Genomic DNA, 21,578 nt, shown 5'->3' with positions numbered 1-21,578 from the left:
GACTGACTGTACGCCAAGATGGAATATAGCCGTCTCTACTCCTTATGGGGTCTTCTGCTTCCTTATGGGATCTTCTTTTATACACGTCTTAGTATTTTGCAATGAAAGTACAAAGAACTTAGTCAGAACCCATTCCTGCCACCTCATGTGAGTATGTTTCCCAGCCAAACCTTAGCAAAGGCTTTTCCTGAAAACATCTTTTAGCAGAACATTTAAGACAATTGTTCTATTGCATTTCTATACTTTTAGGGTTTGGAACGGATGGTCATCTGTTAGTGGATGGTGATGTTTCTGCAAACTTACGTTAACTGTGAAAACGTGTCGACTGGAAGATCTTTCTCAAGAGAGGCCAAGAATTGGTCTTATGCTTACAGATTAGGGTCTAGAATTTACTTCTTGTCTTCGTTATCTCCAGTCTTGTAAATCGGTTTTCTTGGTTGTCGTAAGCTATCACTTTATGATGAAAATAAATGTATGAAATTTAGAAATTATATAACTACTATTTGGAAAATTGTGAAAAGAAGAAAAATCACTATTAATTCTGGCCATCGATTATATTTTGCTGATTCGCTTCCAAAGTTTTTCTACCCATATTTTTACCCTAGGCAATTGTAGCATATAGTTGATTTTTTTTTAGTCTTACTTTGTTCACTTTGTATACTAATCTTCATAACCTAAACCCTTATATGTGGTTTGTGTTTGTCTGTCTTAGCCAGAGAAAAAAGGACTATTTAAGGGCAGTCTTTAATTTTTTACACATGCAAAGCTATATATATTTATTTAGATAAGTACCTGTCAACCGGAAACTTGGTGTAGTTTAAACCTGTTTAATATCTGTCTCGACATGCGCAGACTCATGACCGGCATGAAAATAGTTCAGCTGTATCACCTATGCAGATAGTGCCATCAACTTTAACGTTCAGATTTCGCCTTTTCAGTGGCATTCACATGGATGTCACTCATATCTAACATCCTTGCGTTACTTTTGTTTTGCCTACTATTTCTGTCTGCTTCCCTCATAATATTAAAATAATGGCTAACACTTGCATACCAGCCTTGCCTCAGGAACTGTGCTAAGCACTTTGTATACGTCATCTTTTTCAATCCTCACTAAAAAAAACCCATGGACTAGATTGTGTTATCTTTGTTTTACAAACACAGAAACTGAGTTTTAGTGGGGTTAGGTAACTTGCCAAGGTCATATGACAAATACATTTTGGGGCCAGAATTTAAATGCTGGAGCCCCCTACTCACTACTATGCTTGCTGGCTATCAACAGAAGTTGCCATTTGTTGCAAATTCATTGGTTACCATGAAAAGCGCCAATTTTTTCAAACAGTTAAGACGTTGCTTAGAGCCTGGTGCTGATAACACCAGGTATACTGTTTATCAGACCAAAGTAGCCCCATGGGCCACTGTGAGCTGCACCCTCCTTAAAAATAAAAATAAAGTAGTAATTATTTTTTTAAAAAAAACAATAAATTATGAGTGTAACTTATAGAGCAACTTATATTGTGATTAATTTTTGTTTTAAGAGAAAGAATAAGGCAGGAAACTCACTTGGTAGGATATTTTTAATGCAAAATCCTTGCTTACCAGTATAAAATTAATTAATTTATAAACTAATTCTTACATTGGTCTTGGCAGGACACTGGAATAGATGGTGATTTAAAGTGTTGTTTCTTCCGTTACTTCCCGAGTCTGTGTCCATTTTTTTCAATGAAGACATACAGATCTCCTGTTGATTAAGTTCTAAAACCCTTTTGTCTTTGTATTCCTAAGACTTTTTTTTCTTTGTATTCCTTCTTCCCAGTAGTCTCTTCACTTTCTAAATGAATGTAGATTGTTTCAGTTTCTAAATGATAAAACAGCTGAAAATCATGATTACTCTGGTCTTTCTAGTTCATCCATTTAACTGTCGTTGAGTGTGTGGAAGAGATAAGATTTCATGGTTCTATGATAGAAGCCATCTGGAATTTTGAAATGAGCAACCAGGAAGCGTGCTTAGCCTATTATCTGATATTGAGCAGGTCTTATATCATCTTACTTGTTAAGAGGAGGTGAATCTGCAGTAAGACTGTTTATCAGACCGCGAGCTGCCCTTCGTTTCAGATCCATACTTGGCCGTGAAGTCTGTTCTTTACTGACTCAGTCAACTTGGGCAAATGACTTACCTAAACTGAGCCGTAGCTTCCCCATCTATAAAGTGGTATAACAGAGATAATGACAGACTTACTATGTACTCAGTGGGGTATATGACATATAGGGTATATGACTCAGTGAACATTTCTTCCTCCTCATTACCCCCAAGGTTTATAATAGAAAAGAAATTACGAGTAAATTAGGAGTCTTCCAGTAAGCTCAAATGGACCATAGGAAGGGAGACAAGGTGCGAAAGCTCTGGGAAAAAGTCTTTTCCTCTCAAAGGCACACAATTAGCATAATATATTAAGTTCCTGGGGCATTGGAAAAATGACACACGTTTCATCTATTAGCTTATATATACCTATGAAAACTGAGTTTAATGGGATCTTTGTGTCAAGTGATGTTTTGTTTTCCTTCCCCTCCCCCTCCTCTAGTTCTCTTTACTCCAACATTCTGGATAGCCTTTTCCTGATTCCATGAGAAAAACTACTGGGGATAATAAACAGGAGTAAAGCTATATAGCTAATTCTAGGTTGTACCCTGCCTGACACTTCTGAGCAGTTTAGTAAAGACTAACAGCCTTGGGAGTATTCTTTCTTTTTGTCCTTCCCCTTACAATTCTGCTTTGTCTCTCTTACTGCCATTTACTATAATCATGTGCTCAACACCCTCGAGAATCTGGAGTAGAGAAGTCTTAGGCAGCTGTGTCCAGATGTCAGTCTGCCAAACGTGAGAACTTGACAGAAGTCTGTTTCTTGTCTTGTGTGTCATCTGCTCAGGGAAGAAAAAATGAAGTACTAGGCAGCACTTAGGGTTCACTGAAAGGATGTGTTCTTCAAAACCACCCCGTTGCCATGCCTGGAGTGACTCTTCATACCCACCTCTCAACTACATCTGCTCTTTTTGATAATTAGAAAGCAGAACTCCTGGAATCTTCAGGTTTGACAGAGGTCGTCCGTTTTGCATTCAAACCTTTCTTTGAACCTATATGGAGTTTTGCTTGTTCTAGTAGTTATTTGCAGACTTTGTGCTAATGTTACATGTAGCTTTGTTTTAAGATCCACTTAAATACTTTGAGAATACACCTCGTTTTTCCACTTATTTGTTCATTCAGCACACATTTACTGGAGTACCAATTGTCAGATCCTGTTAGTTGTTAGAGATACAAGTATATAACAAAACCCTTGCCCTCCAAGAGTTCAGTCTAGTAGATTTCCAGTTAACTAGGTTCCTTGTTTGTCAATAAGTGTCCTCCGTGGCAGGATTTCTCAACCTTTTTGTATTTTGGGCCAGATAATTCTTTGCTGTGGGGGGCTGCCCCAACGAGCATTACAGGGTATTTAGCAGCATCCCTGGCCTCTACCAACTAGATGCCAGTAACACTACCCCTCTCCCAATTTGTAACAATCAAAAATGTCTCCAGACATTGCCAGACGTCCCCTGGGGGTAAATCCAGAATGTGAACCAGACTTTGTATCATTGACAAAGAGTTTTGGTAAAATTAGTTTTCAAAAATTTAAAGCTAGCAAATGTAATGAAAACAGCCTAGTCTGTCATACATTGCTTTTTACTCCACATGATTCCAAATACATAACAGAGTACTGAATAACACCTACTTACATGTTAGTTTGAATGTCTATGAGACATCTTTCTGAATTACTACCATGTTTCCTGGAAAATAAGACCTAGCCAGACTATCAGCTCTAATGCGTCTTTTGGAGCAAAAATTAACATGAGACCGGGTCTTATATTGCATTATATTGTCTTATATTATAGTAAAATAAGACCCGATCTTATATTAATTTTTGCTCCAAAAGACGCATTAGAGCTGATTGTCCGGCTAGGTCTTATTTTCAGGGAAACACGGTATGTGTAGGAGAATAATTATTCTGTTTCTTAGGGACTTCAATAAAACAACAAACAATACAGTAATTGTAAAAGGAGAGTCTGCTGTTAATAAAAACCTTAATTCTTTTCTGGGCTCTTTGTATCAGTATTATCCTTTTCTTGTTAAGAATGAAAATATTCCATTTTTCTCCAATAAGTAGCCTGGACAACTGGCACATTTTTAGAATGTTTTCTGTGTTCTTCAGAAACATGACTTTGAATTTTGTTACATTCCTAATGGAATACTACCTAACAGCCTTCTTCACCTTATTGCTTTTCTGTAATCAAACAATGTACAGTGAACATTGTACAACGAGAAATTCATTTTAATAGTCTCTTAAAGCTTGTATTCCAGTAATGTCTTTCTTCTCAAAGTAAAGGGACCATTGTCCTGTTAGAAACAGCACTGTACTAGAAGTCTTGAAACCTGAGATTTAGGTTCATCTCTGGTACTAGCATTTAAGCATCCATTTACCCTCTCTCAGCCTTAGTTCTTCACCTGTGATATAGACAGATAAATGGGTGGATGGAGAGATGGATGGATGGACGGATGGACAGACTCTTTTATCCCGTTTTCCAGATAAATATCCTAAATCGTGAAAGTCCACACACACTGCTCAAACAAACTTGTTTTTTATATCCTTATTCTTACAGAACATCCACATTTCAGTTTCTGTGCCTATCAAGAGTTTTAATTCATCATGGATAACCTATCAGCAGAAGAAATTCAGTTGAGAGCTCACCAGGTTACTGATGAGGTAAACGTTTTATTTGGAATAAATAACTAATTCTCTTTCAGTTGCACAGTGAAACGATAGAGGACCTTCTTAGAAGACCATTTTGGCCTCTCCTAGTCCCTTTACATCAAAGTGCATTTGTCCTAGAATGTCATTACTAGCTCATTTTTTTCAACTCATCAAAAAACTGAATAAGTGAAAACAATTTGTATGTAATTTTGGGCCAGGTAATTTGTATGATTTCTTTTAAAGATAATCATTACTTAACAGTTACTTAGAATAAAGATACTCTAGATCTGAGGAATTCTGAACGTTTAACAGAACTTTCTAATATCTGTGTAGTATACCTAGATTTCTGCTTACATTCAAGTTTTATAAACTTAACCCTCCAGATTTTCTTTTAAGGAGTATCTTGTAGGAAGAAAACTGAAATTATAGTGATCAACTTTCTTTTTTGTTTGTTTTAAAGGGAGGAATTGATGTGTTGGCAGCCTTTAAAAATAGAGTAGCATTATGAATATGGCCTGTGGTAAGATTTTTCTTTTTTTTCTACATGTTTTAAAATGCTAAAACTTTTGTGTGTTTTTTCTAGTCTCTGGAAAGTACAAGGAGAATCCTGGGTTTAGCCATTGAGGTAAGAAAGTATTTAATTATCAAGTTAAATATAGAAACTGTATAGAAGAGATCCTGATAGTACAAGCTGGAATTGATATTAATAAGAGTCAGAAGGGTATTGTTTCAATAACTTCTATTATTTGAAACCAGCAATTGATTAAATTGTCAAACCATTCACTAACGGGCCTTTTTTGTTTTTCCCATTGACAGTATTAGAATATGACAGGGAAGATCAATGCACCATAAGTTTGTGACTTACTTATTTATTTATTTTTTGGTGGTGGGGGCTTAGTATGTTAAGTGTGTTGATTTGGGGATACTAATTTTCTCTGTAGCTCTACTCCTCTGAGAACTTTGATTTCTAAATGATTCTTTCCTGCTATGTCAGGCCTCATAGTTTTTGTTTCTGTCATTTTTGCTATGTTTTGCTGTGCTGTCAGCTCTTTTTCCTTCTTTCAGTCTCAGGATGCAGGAATCAAGACTATTACTATGCTGGATGAACAAGGGGGTGAGTTGCAGTTATTCACAGAAACTGTTGATTTGACTTCCCTGCCAGAAAGCCCTTTCAAATCAGCCATGTATAAAAATATCAAATCAGCCTTTGGGAGTGCTTTCCCTCTGTAAGATAAGAGTGATTTGTTTACTTCTTCTGATTTGAATTCTGTCATGTTTATTGCCTGTTAGAGGTGAGGGCAACAATGTCCATTTGTGCCCCAGGTGGTAGGAGTTACTGTATGCATCGTTCATATGTGTATTAAACATGATGATATTCTTGCATCCTTTTCAGAAATCAAGTCCTTAAATAGGTGCACTTGGAAACATTTTGTTTGAGTTAGCCCTGAGCAGTCTGGTTTTTATGAGTCTTATGACAGCCCTCAGGTTTTGAGCCTCTTCACTGATAGAAATGCTGGGGATCTGGTTTGGTCACAGTGCACTTTATAATAGTTAGCATTGTAAAGGTAACACGAAATGTAACTTCCACAATTTATTCTCAGAACAACTAAACCGCATAGAAGAAGGCATGGACCAAATAAATAAAGACATGAAAGAAGCAGAGAAGACTTTAACAGAACTCAACAAGTGCTGTGGCCTTTGTGTCTGCCCATGTAATAGGTGAGTTGATAAATCACAACCTTTAAAAAATTAAAGTGAAAGCATCCTCCCTCCCAGCCTCCCAATAAGGTCAGAGGTGTGACTGGGCCTAAATAAGGAACTTTGTTAGATCAACTTAAGCTGGTTCTCCTTTAGGCCAATCAAGCTTTTCATGTAAATGGATAGATTCACTGAAAATTTAATAAAGTTGATCAATTCTTAGATCAAGTCCCAATTTCATTTTTTAGTAATATATGAAAAGGTTGGGAAATATACATCTGGATAATACAGAGCAGGATGGAATTAGTGTCTTTTCCTTTCAAATAAGGGGTATTAACAAAAATATATGTTCTGTGGTAGGCACATGAGGGATGGCCAAGGGAGTAAAGCCTTGGATTTTGTCTTCAGAAGACTTACCGTGTGGTTGGATATATGAGGAGGAATAGCCAAAAAGTAAAAGTATATGAATCTAGTCTAGATCCTGTGATATTGACTAAGACTAAGGGTACAGAACTGATAAAGGTTGTTTGGAGAACGTCTTACAGGAGAGGTAGGACTTGAGTGGGGCTCTGAGTGATTAGAAGGCTTTGGATGGATGTGGAAGAACTGGGAGGGCATTTCCTATGGAAGATTTAATGTGAACAGACATTACAGACAAGCTCGACTTAACTGAGCTGCATAATTCATATAGATGAGAAGTGGGAACTGAGACATAAGTAGGCAGTGGAGGACCTTGAATGCCAGACTCGGGAGTTAATGGTTTGGAATGGAGTCTGTAACTACACACCAGGAGACTAGTCAGAAACCTTTTGTTGTCTAGGCCTGTGAGGGTGCGACCTTATCATTGAGATTAGAGGAAAATGTAAGCCAGAGTGAATTCATTTTAAATCAGCTAATTGTATATCACACATGCAGAAGGAAAAAAATCAAAGAAGACTGAAGATTTGAAGTCTCAGTAAACTAGGAAATGAAAAGTCTTCAAACTGTATATAGTGTATGGAGTTATGCTCGACAGAAAACAATTCATTCTTCTTGGTGACTCCATTTTGAATATTTAAATTCTCAGCTTATTCTAGGGTAAACCAAACACCATGGTGTTGACAAATATTGTATTATTCAGACCAAGCTTGAAACCGGACGCCAAACAAGTCCGGGGCTCATGCTGCCTGCGCCGCTCAACCAATAGACCGACACAGGAGTTGGGTCATAGAATAAACGTTTATTATCAGAAAACCAGTGGTCTGAGAAGGCAGCAGGTTAACACACCTCCAAAAGCTGCCTTCACATTCTCAGTCCAGCTGGGGAAATTTGGGCATTCCTCCAGAGGCTACGAAATAGTTTCAGAGGTCTGCTTGGAGCCTTCCCTCTGGCCACATGATTTTGTGGTGGAGATGGGAACTCAGGAACAATGATGAGATTAGCCAGGAAAGAATGCTAGACCATAGAGAGTGTGATCAATAAGCCTAAGGGTATGAATCATAAGTTTCTGGGTAATTTTCTAAAATAGGCAACTGGGTGGGAAAAGGGACATTCTGAACTCAAGCCTTAGGGCGTTGATCTATTGTTAAGCTACAGGTATGTAGGTCACGTAAAGGTGAGGCCAGGGATGTGAAGAGGCTTCTACTGTGGGGGTGCCAACCAGGCCCTGTTTCAAGATGAGGTTAGGACTAGGAGTTAATCATTCTCTTGCCTTCAGTTTGAAGAAGCTCATCTTTATTTTAAAAATTAATTAACAAAACAACAACTTGGAACTTTATCCTTAGTTGAAATGACAGTGTCTGGAGATGGCATACTTATCGTTACTGCTGAGAGTATTCATTTTTAAAGAGCTTCATATGCATTAGGATTTCCATTTAGTTGTCTCAGCTGGTGTGGTCAATCAAGAACAGGATACAAAGGTTTACAGACTCTCAGCACTTTTACTCCCCAAAGGAGTCAGGAATGGAGGAACTCTTGTTATATTTCAGATAAGTGTTTTCATGTGATACCATTCTCGGTGCCATTTCTGCTAGAGAAAATCAAGTTGCTTGTTGATCAACTTAAGTGTTTGTTTTAGGCATAAAAGATTTGTGTTCTTCCTAGTCTTGTCCATTGGCTTCCTATTCTAAGACAAGTCTGTGGACCTCTTTCGACCTTGAATGACTTTCCAAAGTGCATATTTTAATAACTACGACTTGTCAGTCAGAGTTTAACAGATTAAGTAAACAAGTTAGAAATGCACAGATTTTTTTAATCCAAACTTTTAACTATGTATTTAACTATGTTTTTGCAAACTTGTCCTTTTTTCCTGTGTTCTATGTGCCCTCTGGGAAGAGTACACAGGAGAAAAGTGGTAGGCACGGCCGCGACTCAGGAGACCAAGATTCGTCTATTAGAATTTATTTGGCCTGTTTAAGCTGCTGGAAGTCAGGCTAGAGCTGAGGGAAAAGCAAAAGGGGTGTGGTGTTTTCTAGGAGGGGGTAAATGAGGCTGTTCCCCCTTCAATGCTTCAGGGGGTTTTCGTTGACAAAGGGTTTCAGGGCCTGACCAAGCCCTCCAGCTCCACACCCTGGCCCCAGGTAGTGGCCCTAGGAGATAAAGCAAGACAGGATCAAGACTAGCTGGCTTTTAAGATAAGGTTTCTGCTCCTGGCCTAAATGTGGCTTAACAAAAAGGTAAATGAATTTCCTTAAGATTAGATATTAGAAGAGCAAAGAAAGAGGAAGTCTTCCCTAGAACCTAGAGGAAGAGAGTGAATGCTAAGATGGTCAAATATCATAGAAAGTAGGAAATGGTGCTACAGAAGTATTAATTTTATTTCTCTCTGTGTGTGCCAGCCAAGCAGAGGCAAGATTTTCTTGGACACCCGTGAAGGAGAAGGTGGAGTATGGTCCTGAAGCAGTCTTTAGCCTCTAACCTCAGCAGAACCCTTTCTCAGTGGGTCAGGAGAAGGCACTTCCTAACAGATGGAAATCAGGGGTTACTATATCAACAGTTGTCCCCTGAAGAGGAGAGAGTAATATTCCAATTTAAAGATGTCTGATTGTAATTGCCTTTCTTCCACCCGTCTCTTCTTCGTATCACTGAGTCCTCGGCCTATATGGTATCTCTTGTTCTTAGCTGTGTCTGCCATCATTCCTGCCAGTGTTTTGATCTCTAATCTTACCTGTTAGTTTCAGTTAGGCTTATCATATAAATAGCCATAACACGAGGATCTTAGTCTTCTTTATATTAAGCTACTAGTAATTCTGGTAGTAGTAATAGCAACTCAGGTCCACAGTCTCTGTCATTCAGAAATCTAAAAAACTGAAAGCCAAAGGTTTGGTTTGGTTTTTTTCCCCCTCATAATGTCGAACCACAACTCATTAATTAGGCTACAAAATGTAAACTGAACTGAAGCTATTTATAATCTTTATTACACTTAGTGTAAATGTTAATTTTTTTCATTGCAGAAATACTGGTGTATTTGATTACATGGTATTGCTCAACATGTCTCTCATCCAAGGGTTTGGATGAGAGTTGTGGGCCTATGTATTCGTGTAGGCTCTTATTATTTTGAGCACTTTAAATTTAATCCTAACAGTAACTTTACTATGAGATAGATTCTCTTACTATCACCATTTTACATTTGGAGAAACAGACACACAGAGGCTACACTAGCAAGTGAAAGAACTGATATTCAAAACCAGGCACAGTCCTAGCTTTTAACTATGCTACAGTGCTTGACTTTGGCAAGAAAAGAATGAACATTTTGTTGTTGCTATTGTTAGATGTATTGCTATATAGAAAATGTCTTGAGTAGATATGTTCTTTGAGATTTCTTTTGTTCAATAGTAGTCATTGAAGCCAGGTCAGCAAATCTTTTTTTAATAAGACATGGAGGTTGCTTTACTTAACAGAATCCTATGTTAGAAGGGAATTTTAACTTTAGCTAATTTTTTTTTTTTTTAATATTTTAAGAACTACTTGTTTTCCTACATTTATTTATTTATTTATTTATTTATTTATTTATTTATTTTTAAGAGTTTATTGGGGAAGGGGAACAGGACTTTATTGGGGAACAATGGTCAAATTGTTGTCCTTTCAATCTTAGTTGTGGGGGGTTCTGTTCAGCTTCAAGTGGTTGTTCTTTCAGTCTTAGTTGTGGAGGGTGCAGCTCAGCTCCAGGTCCAACAGCCCACCATCCCTTGCGGGAGTCGAACCGGCAACCTTGTGGTTGAGAGGACAGGCTCCAACCAACTGAGCCATCTGGGAGCTCAGCGGCAGCTCAGCTCAAGGTGCTGTGTTCAATCTTAGTTGCAGGGGGCAGAGCCCACCATCCCTTGTGGGACTCGAGGAATTGAACTGGCAACCTTGTGGTTGAGAGCCCACTGGCCCATGTGGGAATCGAACCGGCAGCCTTCGGAGTTAGGAGCACAGAGCTCTAACCACCTGAGCCACCGGGCCGGCCCTAGCTAATTCTTTTGAAAGGACTACTAGAATTTAAAAACAGATTACCAGGATTAAACTTTAAAATTGTAAATAAATGTCATTATGTGAGCTTGCTACTGTTTGAATCCTAAAAGCAAAATAGCACAGATCCTTGTTAAAAATTCTGTTTTTGTTAATAACTTTGAAAAGTTGTAATTCTAATTAACAAGAGTTTAAAAGGAGACAGGCTTAAAATGGGAAGTCTCAGAATAGTAAACTGCCTGGTGTGCCAGTTTAACCATTCTCAGACAAGGTATTCTTCTGTCTTAATTTTTCTCTCTTCAGTCTCTGCTTACAATGTCAACATAATGGTACATAGTTTGAAGACAAATTAGTATTTCTGGACGACTTATTAGAGAAATTTCAAAATTGGTACTACATGTTTTACACTATTCCAATCCTGTGTCATATGGAGGTATAAATATTCAGCTCTGATTGGTTAAAATAATTTTGAATTATATTTTAGTCAACATTTGAGTGTTTCTTCCACCCTGCTCACTGGAGATACAAAGAAGAGTAAGGCATAGCTTTGACATTGTTTTATTTACCAGTACTCTATTTTTTTGTGCTTCACATGGTACCTGATATACGAGATACAGTAGGTACTCAATAAATACTTGGTGATTGAATGGCCTTGAGAAACTTGTTGGCCAATGGGAGAGTTAGACATGTAAGATTTTTAAAAATTAAAATGGCAAACAAAAAATAGAATTAAGAGAAATCTGTAATCACTAAGGAAAGAGGAAGTTTCACAACCTCTTCATTAGTATTTGCCTTTTTATATTAATTTTCATAATTTTAGGAAAGAATATCATTACCTAGACAGTCTTATGAAAAATGAAGTGTGCTCTGGTTTAAATAGTTTTCTTGTTTTTCTTTTTATCTAGATTCTCAGATGTTGGTTGTTTCAATGAAATCAGGCAGGAATTTAAATGCATTGTTTTGAAAACTCTGAGTCTGCTTCTGTTCTGTTTGACTGGCATTCACTATCTTCTGCATTTCATTCTCTCACTTAATCTTTTCCTTTCTAATCTGCTTACTAAAAATGAAGATTTAACATCCGAAGCCGGGCTCAGTAACTGATCAAAGGGAACTTTAAGATGCAGTCTTGTGGCGCAGTTTGGGCTGCTAACCTGCTACCTAAAGGTGATGCTTCAAATGGCTTATCTGTGCATGTGCATGGATTTTGTGAATGGTGGAGTCTCTTAAAAACTGTGGTGTGGTGTGTAATGTAAAGTGAATTTGTTCTTGATGGGTGTTGTCTACCAAAAGATGGACTTGACAAAAAGGATCTTAATTTAGCATACCACCCTTTGACTAATGGCTCTGATAACTAAGTTTTTGCTAAATAACATCCCTATAGTTTCCTAAAAAGTTTTAAATAGGTTGATCTTCGTAGAGAATTGCTGTATTCTAGTTCTGATCAAAGGTAAGGGAATTCAGGTTAAATCCATCTCTCTTCATAGGACTTTGATTTCAGCATCCTGTTTCCTATTACATTTTCCTACTCCTTTCCAATTCCAGAATCCAGATTTTCTCTATTAAAGTGTTGCTGCTAATGATCTGGATTCCCCAAGCCTTAGAACACTACCAAATTGAGGAATTAATTGCCCCATCTAGTCATCTTAAATGCCATTTGGAACAAGATGGGATATAAATTTCAAATGTTACCATATCTAGTATCTTCTTTTTTAAAATAAGGGTTTTCTCCTCTGTATATGTTATAATCTGTTCCATAATTCCTATTTTGTCATGTGTTAGCTTGATATGGTTTCATGTTGAATTCAGAGCTAACTTATCTTAATTTTTTATGAAAATTAACCTTCTAGCCAGACTACTGTTTATTAAAATGTTTGACTCCTTAATTTTGGATCTTTATAGAAGCTATGAATACCATGGTTAAATGTTAGAAAATTAAGTGCTTGATTTCTACACTTGTTTTTTGCTCCTTTTTTTCTTTTCTGTAGCCTGATCACTCAATACACGCACGCACGCACGCATACACTCACACTCATTAAAATTGGTATTTTATTTCATCTGTTTTCTCCTTGTTATGAAGGAATTTGGGCTAATATTTGGCTTTCCTTTTGCTATTTTTATTCAGTACTAATGTTGACCACCAAAACTAGAAAAAGAAATTGTTAAAGTTATTGTGTTCATATCCTGATACTTGTTTTCTGCTTTTATATCAGCTCCTTGGATTAAGGGATATTTCAAATTTTTATTTCAAACTTGCCATTTTTGAATGTGATTTATGTAGAAAGAAAGTAGTAAAGATTACTAGACTCCTTAAAACTGACAGGCAAAAAAAAAAAAAAAAAAAAAAAAAAAAGTCCTGACAGGCAGATCTAACTTTCCAGAAGAAGTTCTTAATTGTATTAAAATCTATCACAAACTTGCTTAAGCATTTTATCAGGAAGTCTAATTTCTTCCTACAGAGGCTATAAATTTTTTAATGCAAAAGAGTTGTATTGCAGATCAGAACCATTTCGTTCTTACTGTAGACCAAAACAATCTGAGCCTAGATGTCTTTTTAGCTATATTCCAACTGTATTCAGCTCCCTGTAGCTCTCAAAGCTGGGGAATGTTAATGGGCTAGAAGGGGAACCATGCTGATTGGTCATCAGTGCACTTAAAGGCCCGCTAAGGATCAGGTTGAGGTTGAATCCAAAGAATAAAACTATGTGTCTAATGCCATACGAAGCAATTTTGCCGCCATTATCAACAGAAGCTTTTCACAGCCCTGTGAACTATTAAGTTATTGTTATTATCTTAGTTTTACATGTAAGGGAAACAATGCTGAGAGAGGGAAGTTTGCTTACGGTTCTACAGCTACTGAACGACAGGTTGAGGATTACGATTCAAGTCAGTTTACTGTGGCTTAAAAAAAAAATCCTGGTGTATACCTTTGCTTCCTCCAGATTAATTCCTCAGTGTCCTAATGTATAAAACTATTAAGACTATTAGAGTGATCGAAAATATTCTTTCTAAAACAGACTGGAAGTGCCTTAGAGCAGTGTTTCTCTTCCCTGCCTGGGTAGCTAAATGACCGAAAGCACCATCCTTGTTAAGTAGAATCTTCAGAGTGTAACCTGTGTACCTGTGCGTTGAAGCATCCACTTCCCCATGGTGCTCAGTCAAATTTGAGAAATACTACCTTTAAAGCATTTAAGATCCTTTGACAGAAGATAAATTAGATTAAAACATTGTTTTATTAGCTAGGCAGCTACCTGACAATGCCCTTAAACACAGGTTATTTGCAAGGGTGTTCTAACTCGGCGTATAAACTGGCTGAAGTGAACCTCATTCCATAATAGCAGTTAAAACAATTTGTTTGCATCTTATGCCCCTTATATCTAATTGTGGAAGGAAGAAGTCTCAAAAGTTTAAGGAATTTCAAATATTCGCTGTTAAGGTTGAGAAGGAGGTTGGAGCTTGGATATATCTCTTGGTAGACCAAGAGGCCACACGTCCTGTCCCAGTCTACTCTCTGTGTTAAAACTCACAGAAACATACGTAGTGTCTTAATGTTTAGTGACTTTTGAATTCCAGCTCTCACTCTTTGACCTGTTCTACAACCTGACATGCTAACAAAAGCCACTTCTATTCATACATCTGGTTATGAACTTTATGATAAATGATTTTGTGGTTTATTTTGTTTATTAGCTATTACTCTGCTTTAGAATTTTGCCTGAGACCCATATGAACAAAGAATACATTTACATGGGTTTTACCAAACTCACAGATATACGTAAATATTCATTTTTTAAAAAATGTGTATCCCACCTTGTTCCAGGAAAGATTTAACATGGCCTATTAATGAGTAGATTAATTAATAAAAGCATAGATAGGAAATTAATTGTGAGAACTTAGAAATGGAACCAAGAAAGGTACTTCGAGAACTAGCTCTTCAGTGTTCATAGATTTATTTATCTTTTCAGTGCCTCTTACCAAAAAAGTAGTACCCTTTCTCTAGAATTAATGATTAAGATCTAAGATCCAATTCCATGTGTGCCAAAAACGAATTCTTACATGTCTATTAAGGAAGGAGCCACTGTTGTCATAAAAATCTCTCCTCTACTTTTATAGTTTCAATACCTCCTCATTAACATATGTGGAATAAATCAGACTAATATTGTAGCCATATACTACTTTGTTTTTGCATATAGAAAAAATCTAAAATTGTGTAAGTGAAACTACCTAACCAAATAATCAGTAAAAATGTTTTATTTGTGTGTTTTTGGGTTTTTTTTTGTTAATAGCTATTTAAAAGTCACTTTAGTAGGTTCTTTTTCTTGCCATTTATGCCAGTTTGAGAAGTAAATCCCATGGTAAAATTCTGGCTTTGGCTGATTTTTGGGGTATATCAGTTACATCTAAAGCATATGCTTTTACTTCTAATAGGCCTAGATTTAGGATTTTTTTTTTAATTAGGAGAATAAACTGTTAAATGAAAACCCTAAACCAAAGGGTCTATATAACTGGCACCAATGTGGCCAAGATAGTTTATTCATTGGCTCTTCAATTTGGAAATAATTCATGCTTTTCCTTCATGATGTGTGTTTGTTTCTTAAGGAATTCTTTTTAAAGTTTTAATGCAAAATTCTAACTTTAAAAAAAACATCAGCTGGAAATACTCTGGTCATAGTAATAAGTGGGCAGCTGGGGTCTAAGTATTGCCTCCTCAGCCTTCTTACTCTTCCATCCCTCATCAACCACTAGATGCCTCCAAGGAACCTTTTACGGTATCCCAGAACACTTTTCCTCAGGAATTTTTTTCCCCTAGTGCCCATTAAACCTCTTTTCTGGGGAGTATCAGAGGTTAGGGGAAAGTGAAAAATCAAATAATTGCATTTTGCTACTTGCTAACTGTTTAATGAAGATTTGGTAGAAGTATTTTAACCTTTAAAAAACATTTTTAATGTCAGTGAGCTTACACAATTCACCTTTTTCTTATGCCATATTGTTGTGATGGGTCGCAGTACAGATAATCTAGATCTAGCTGTATGTATGTAGCTTTTGTGATAGGGGCGGGTCATCCTCAAGGTGACAAGCACTGATAATTACAACTCTCCCTCTCCTGCTTTTCCGTGTCTCCCTGCACTCCTGATTCTTATATAGGACAAAGAACTTTGAGGCTGGTAAGGCCTATAAGGCAACATGGGGAGATGGTGGAGACAACTCTCCTAGCAATGTAGTATCTAAGCAGCCGGGCCGAGTGACAAATGGTCAGCCTCAGCGAGCAACCACAGGAGCAGCCAGCGGTGGATACATTAATCGGTATGCCAGCTCTTCCCAATATTTTTACCCCTTTCTTAAATGGATGGCGCACCTAGGATGGGTATAGTTATGCATGAACCCTAACTCATCAGTTAAAAATAGCATTTATTCCATTTTAAAAAGGCATTTAAAAATCTGCCTTCTGACAAAATGTTGACAGTGGATATTGAACTTCAATGATGGATTAATTTTTCTTTATATTTTTCAGTATTTTCCAAATTACTGAAGTTAGCTGTAAATAGGAAAATGTGTTTTAAAATGTGTCATCTAGAGCAGAGGTTGGCCAGATCCCTATATCTATAAAGGGTGAAATATTAAATATTTCAGACTTTGTGGGCCATATGGTCTCTGTCGCAGTTATTCAACTCTGTTGTAGGGAGGTTTGTTAAATCACAGATTGTTGGGATCCACTTCCAGTTTGTTTCAGTAGATGTGGAATGGAGTGTGAAAATTGGCATGTTTTTGTGTCTAACAAGTTCCCAGGAGATGCTAGCAATCACAATTTGAGAACCATTGTTCTAGAGTTTTTTCTTAATCTTCTCTTACATGGCTGTAAGACATTGTGTTCTTTTTGGTCAATCTTTCAATTGTTAACTATAGAATGTTTCCAATAATGGTACCCTACCTTCCTTAGAGTCTAACATTTGCTGAGAGTAATTTGGTGGCTTATTTTTATGAAAACTAAATCCAGACTTAGTCCATTTATAAATACTGAAAAATACTGACCTGACTATATTTTTGTGATAGTATAACTAATGATGCCAGGGAAGATGAAATGGAAGAGAACCTGACTCAAGTGGGCAATATCCTAGGAAATCTAAAAAATATGGCCCTGGACATGGGCAATGGAATTGAGGCTCAAAATCGACAAATAGAGCGGATCACAGAAAAGGTAAAAGCTTCTCAGTGCCATAGGAAAATGAAACATGCAGTACAGTGTTTTTGTAATGGATATCTGTGCCAGATACTTTGGGGGAGAATAATAGGATAAGATCTGTCCTCACCAGTATTAAGAGTTTGGATGAGGCGGCCAGTTCTAACACATTGAAAAACAAACGCTAAGTTCTCCTATTGCATGACAGTTGGTTCATTTTGAAAACAAGACCTTAGAATGAAGTGGTTTTATTTAAAATTTCACATTTGAAGCTTAGAATCTCCTCTAACCTTTATTTTCACTGTATTTTTGTTGTTGCTGTTTTTCTTTCCCTCAGTAAATTAGCTTTTGGAGTTTTATTTTGTTAAATGACAAATTAGTAAGTTACTGAATCTTCATCTCCTAAATCAGAAGGTAAAATCAGTTCTGCAGAATGGTTCTTGTGGAGTGGACACAAAAGTAACGGAAAAATGGGATTGCCATTTTTTTCACTTCATGTAGTGTAAGACACTGAAAGTGAAATTGTGTTCGGCGTTTGGATGTGTCACATCTAAAAGCCATTCTTATTGTTACTTCATTAAAATCTGAGTGTACTTTGAAGGATGGGATGAGTTTTTAAACTTGGCTGTCCAAGCACTTACAATGGCATCATTGCTATCCTGTGGGTGTAGGCTACATACTACCCATCATTTTAATTCAGACATTGATGTGGATATGGTAATACATCTGTTCCAAAGATCTTGGGGAAGCTTATTTTAGTCTCTCTGGATTAGACCTCGGGTAGGTCCAGATGGGATTCTATGACTCAGTTCCAGGGACTCCCACAAGGTCCAGATCTGTAGCAGAGAAGAGCATTGTTATATTTCATTGCATCTGAAATGGCAGTGATTATAAAGTGCACCCTAGTTTCAGACATGTTAAACTATGACAGAAATGTTATAGAATTCATGAAATACTGGCAAGTTCTGTTATACCTTTGTCAATTTATATTCCCAAGTTTTTCCAAATGAATTTGATATTTTTGCCTAAAATGAGTTTTGTAATGTGACTTCCTGAATTTTGTGTGTCGCTTACTCCAAGTATATGAAATTTAACTTTTATTAGGTCAACTTACCTTGTGAAGTAATGCTGTTGTCTTTTCTTTTTTTCAGGCTGACACCAACAAAGATCGTATTGACAATGCCAATGCCAGAGCAAAGAAACTCATTGATAGCTAAAGTACTGCTGTACTTCTTCACGATTTATTCACTTGCCTAGCTCTTCCTCCAAAGTCATTGCCTTTCAGAGTTTGAAATTTTGGTTCTGCACTCTTCTAATCAGGAGATAATGTGGAAGTAGGGTGAAGAGTAACAGCCCCCTTATTTTTTTATTTTCTCTCTTTCCCTTGAGGGTAGGCTGCTGCTCAGGCTTCTAGTATTTTCTTTCTCACTTTATACTCGTAGATTGGTCTCCATACATCAAATGGAGTGTTGTTTTTTCACCCTCGTTTACTGTAGCAGGTTCTTCTGCTTTCAAGATTTGGAAGTATTGCCAAAGACAGCCATAAAAAAGGAAGCTAGGAGCATGGGTGAGGGAGTGCAAGAAGGAGAAGCAAGAGGTAAGAGGTTGTTACCTCAGAAAACTTTCAGGCCACAAAGCAAAAAGTTGCATAGCCACAGTAAAGATTTAGTTGGGTTTAGTTTTTAATTTAAGTTGCAGTTATTGCCAACTTAGGCTAATACTTGGTTTTGGAGCTTTTATACATAATTTTTTTTTGTCATACATCACAACTTTGCAACTTCTGCTTCAAAAAAGAATAGAAGGAGTTTTCTTAAAGTGAGCTAAATTCCTGAACTCTTTGGTGATTCATATATGTAAATAGAGTCTGTGATCACGTTTCATATTGCACCATGCAGGGACACTTTGTGTAAATGAATAGCTTTTTATTTTCATATTAGTATCATGGTTCTATTACAGGCCTATTAACCTCATAAATTTGTTATTAGCCTTTGAAGAAAATAAATGTAAATATGTATGTGTAACATGAGAATTTCTCTCTAAAGCAGGGCTGAAAATTTTTTGGAAAATTTTGACAAAGTATATCACGTGAATTCAGATTTACCTCAATGCAAGAATTATGTTTTAGATAGGAAAACAGAAGCTTGTTTTGATCTCAGGTAGTAAGATTGTTAGATTGCTTTGAGTTTCATTGTAGAATTTAGACTTTTAAAAAGCTAGAGTTCTATTTAACTAAAAGTGATTTGGAAAATTACACCTTTGTTTTGATTACTAATTGCATTATCATTCATTCTCGTAGCCTTGTGTATTGAACTATGTTCAGAATCACATTTATTTAGATCCTAAACAGTGTTATAAGAGTCTGATTGGTATTTGTCACCTTTATTTAAAAGGTAGCACCAAAAAAAAAAAAAAAGCCACCTGTACACTTCAAAGCTATTAATGTAATTGGTTTGACCAGTAACCACTGCTTAATCCTTACAATTAAATTTTGTAACTAATGGAACTGTTCTTTCAAATAGGTAAGTGTGTTTCTGTGATTGTTTTGGGTGAGGGGGAATCATTTCATTAGCTCATATTTAACAAATTGAGTAAAAAAGGTCCATAAAACAAGAAGCAATCCAACAGCTGCCTTTGGCATCTTTCCCACTTTTATTGGAAATACTGACAGCATTCTCCTTTCTATGATTTGTCATGAGGTACATTTTAATCATTACTAGTTTTTTATTCATTTGCGCCTAAATATACTAGTGACTGAAAGGATAATGTTTATAAGAGAGAACTACAACCCACTTGAGAAGATACAGTTAAGATGAGAATTTTCAAAGGCTGAAGAGGAAACTAGTTAAAGTGAGGTTCAGTTAGGCTCTCTGTAATAGATATGCTCCGTGTCAAAAGGAGTAGTTTGGCAGGTGATGGTACATATATAAAGTGAGAAGGTTTAAAACACTGAGGATTGTTCTATACCTAAATCCCCTTCCTAAAAGCATTTAAAAAAATATTTTTTTAACAGTTATAGCTAAAGGAAATAGTTTTGAGAATACCAATATGCTACCTCCACAGTATAATTGGTAAGTATGAGCTTAAGCACCAAATTGTCTGGATTTATACTCTAGCTCTGCCGTTTGCTGGCTGAGTGACTGTAAGGCCATTTCTGTGCTTCAGTTTCCTTGTCTGTAAATGGAGATTAACAATTCCTACCTCAGAGTTATTGCAAAGACTCAACATAATAATGCAGGGAAAGCACTTAGAGCAGGGCCCAGCTAATGTAAGAGCTTAATAAATGATAGCTACTGTTTGTTCTCTCTAGAATGGATCTCTTTTTGGGTCAAGGATCCCTTTGTGAATTTGATGAAAGACAACACAGACTATTTCCCCAGAGAAATAGACACACAAACATGAATCATGCATAAATTGGTCTTGAAAACCCATCCATGAATCTCAGATTACAAAGCTTTTCAAAGATTGTGCTACTGAGAAAGAAGAGGGATGAGGCCATAGAAATTAGGCCCACAATACACTAGAAATAGAAGCTGTTGACTTAAAGTCTTTTCTGATTTTCTTCTGTAACATTGTTTGGAAACTTGTTTCCATTACTTCTGAAAGGTAACTGAAGTGGTTAACACAACCTTGGAGTCACCTGAATTCAAATTTTGGTTCAGTAATTTACTATCTATGTGACCATGAGCATAATACTAACTTATAACTAAGGAGTTAAAATACAGTATTCCCTACTGAAATTATTTTTTTTAACCAGTAGGCTCCTTCTTCAAGTTTCCAGTCTTATAATGACAATGATATTTATCCCCTATAGTGGTGTCTTTGTTTTCTTCCTTCAGTTTTAATTCATCCTTTAATTACCACTACAGCTCTGTATCTTTTCATGCCATGTATGGATTATGAACATCCCCTTAAATTTCTATTTCCCAGACATCCTATACTCACCTGTACTTAGAATTAGTTTCTTTAGGTCACTTTCTTACTAAAATTCTAAGTTATCCCAGTTACATTCCTAGTCAGATTTGTATTTTTCAGATTGATACCCAAGTTCCTTATTCTCTAGTTGTTTTTTTACCCTTTTTAACTTGTCTGCTCCAAGCCTTTCTTTTTGGTACCACTTGGTAAATTCTATTTTAATACCTTACAGATGAAATAAAGGGCACCGTGTGAGTGCTTATTCTGTCCTGGGCACTATGCTGAATGCTTTTTATGTATCTTTTCACCACATCCTCATAATTTACCTGAGAGGTAGGAGGTATTGCCCCTGTTACAGATGAGACTAAATGGCTCAAGTTCATAAAGTTAGTAAATGAGACTTTGGATTCAAACCAGGATCTTTTCTGACTCCAAGACTTATGATCGTATTCAGTATTCTAAGCTGACTTCCATGCAAACTCTAAAAGAATGTGGGTGGCGGGGGGTGGGGGGTGGGAGATGAGGGTAAGGAGGATCGAATATATGGTGATGGAAGGAGAACTGACTCTGGGTGATGAACACACAAT

At 36.7% G+C, this 21,578-nt stretch overlaps 1 protein-coding gene across 2 annotated transcripts in view; it reads left to right on the top strand.

The window, feature by feature from the left end:
- SNAP23 (synaptosome associated protein 23) overlaps positions 1 to 19,595 on the top strand; it is a 28,141-nt gene extending 8,546 nt beyond the window's left edge. The window contains exons 2-9 of one of the 2 annotated variants that reach the window (XM_019725404.2): positions 4,687 to 4,790; positions 5,362 to 5,403; positions 5,844 to 5,892; positions 6,380 to 6,497; positions 11,813 to 11,845; positions 16,047 to 16,205; positions 16,953 to 17,097; positions 18,231 to 19,595. In XM_019725404.2, coding sequence (XP_019580963.1) covers positions 4,734 to 4,790; positions 5,362 to 5,403; positions 5,844 to 5,892; positions 6,380 to 6,497; positions 11,813 to 11,845; positions 16,047 to 16,205; positions 16,953 to 17,097; positions 18,231 to 18,296 — 669 coding nt within the window. In that variant the 5' untranslated portion in view covers positions 4,687 to 4,733 and the 3' untranslated portion in view covers positions 18,297 to 19,595. The remainder of the gene's footprint in view (positions 1 to 4,686; positions 4,791 to 5,361; positions 5,404 to 5,843; positions 5,893 to 6,379; positions 6,498 to 11,812; positions 11,846 to 16,046; positions 16,206 to 16,952; positions 17,098 to 18,230) is intronic. The other variant, XM_019725405.2, reaches the window with a different exon arrangement.
- Positions 19,596 to 21,578: the final 1,983 nt, after the last annotated feature.

The sequence above is a fragment of the Rhinolophus sinicus genome, linkage group LG03, assembly GCF_036562045.2.
Source record: "Rhinolophus sinicus isolate RSC01 linkage group LG03, ASM3656204v1, whole genome shotgun sequence".
Lineage (NCBI taxonomy): Eukaryota > Metazoa > Chordata > Mammalia > Chiroptera > Rhinolophidae > Rhinolophus > Rhinolophus sinicus.
This window is presented reverse-complemented; position numbering and strand designations above follow the sequence as displayed.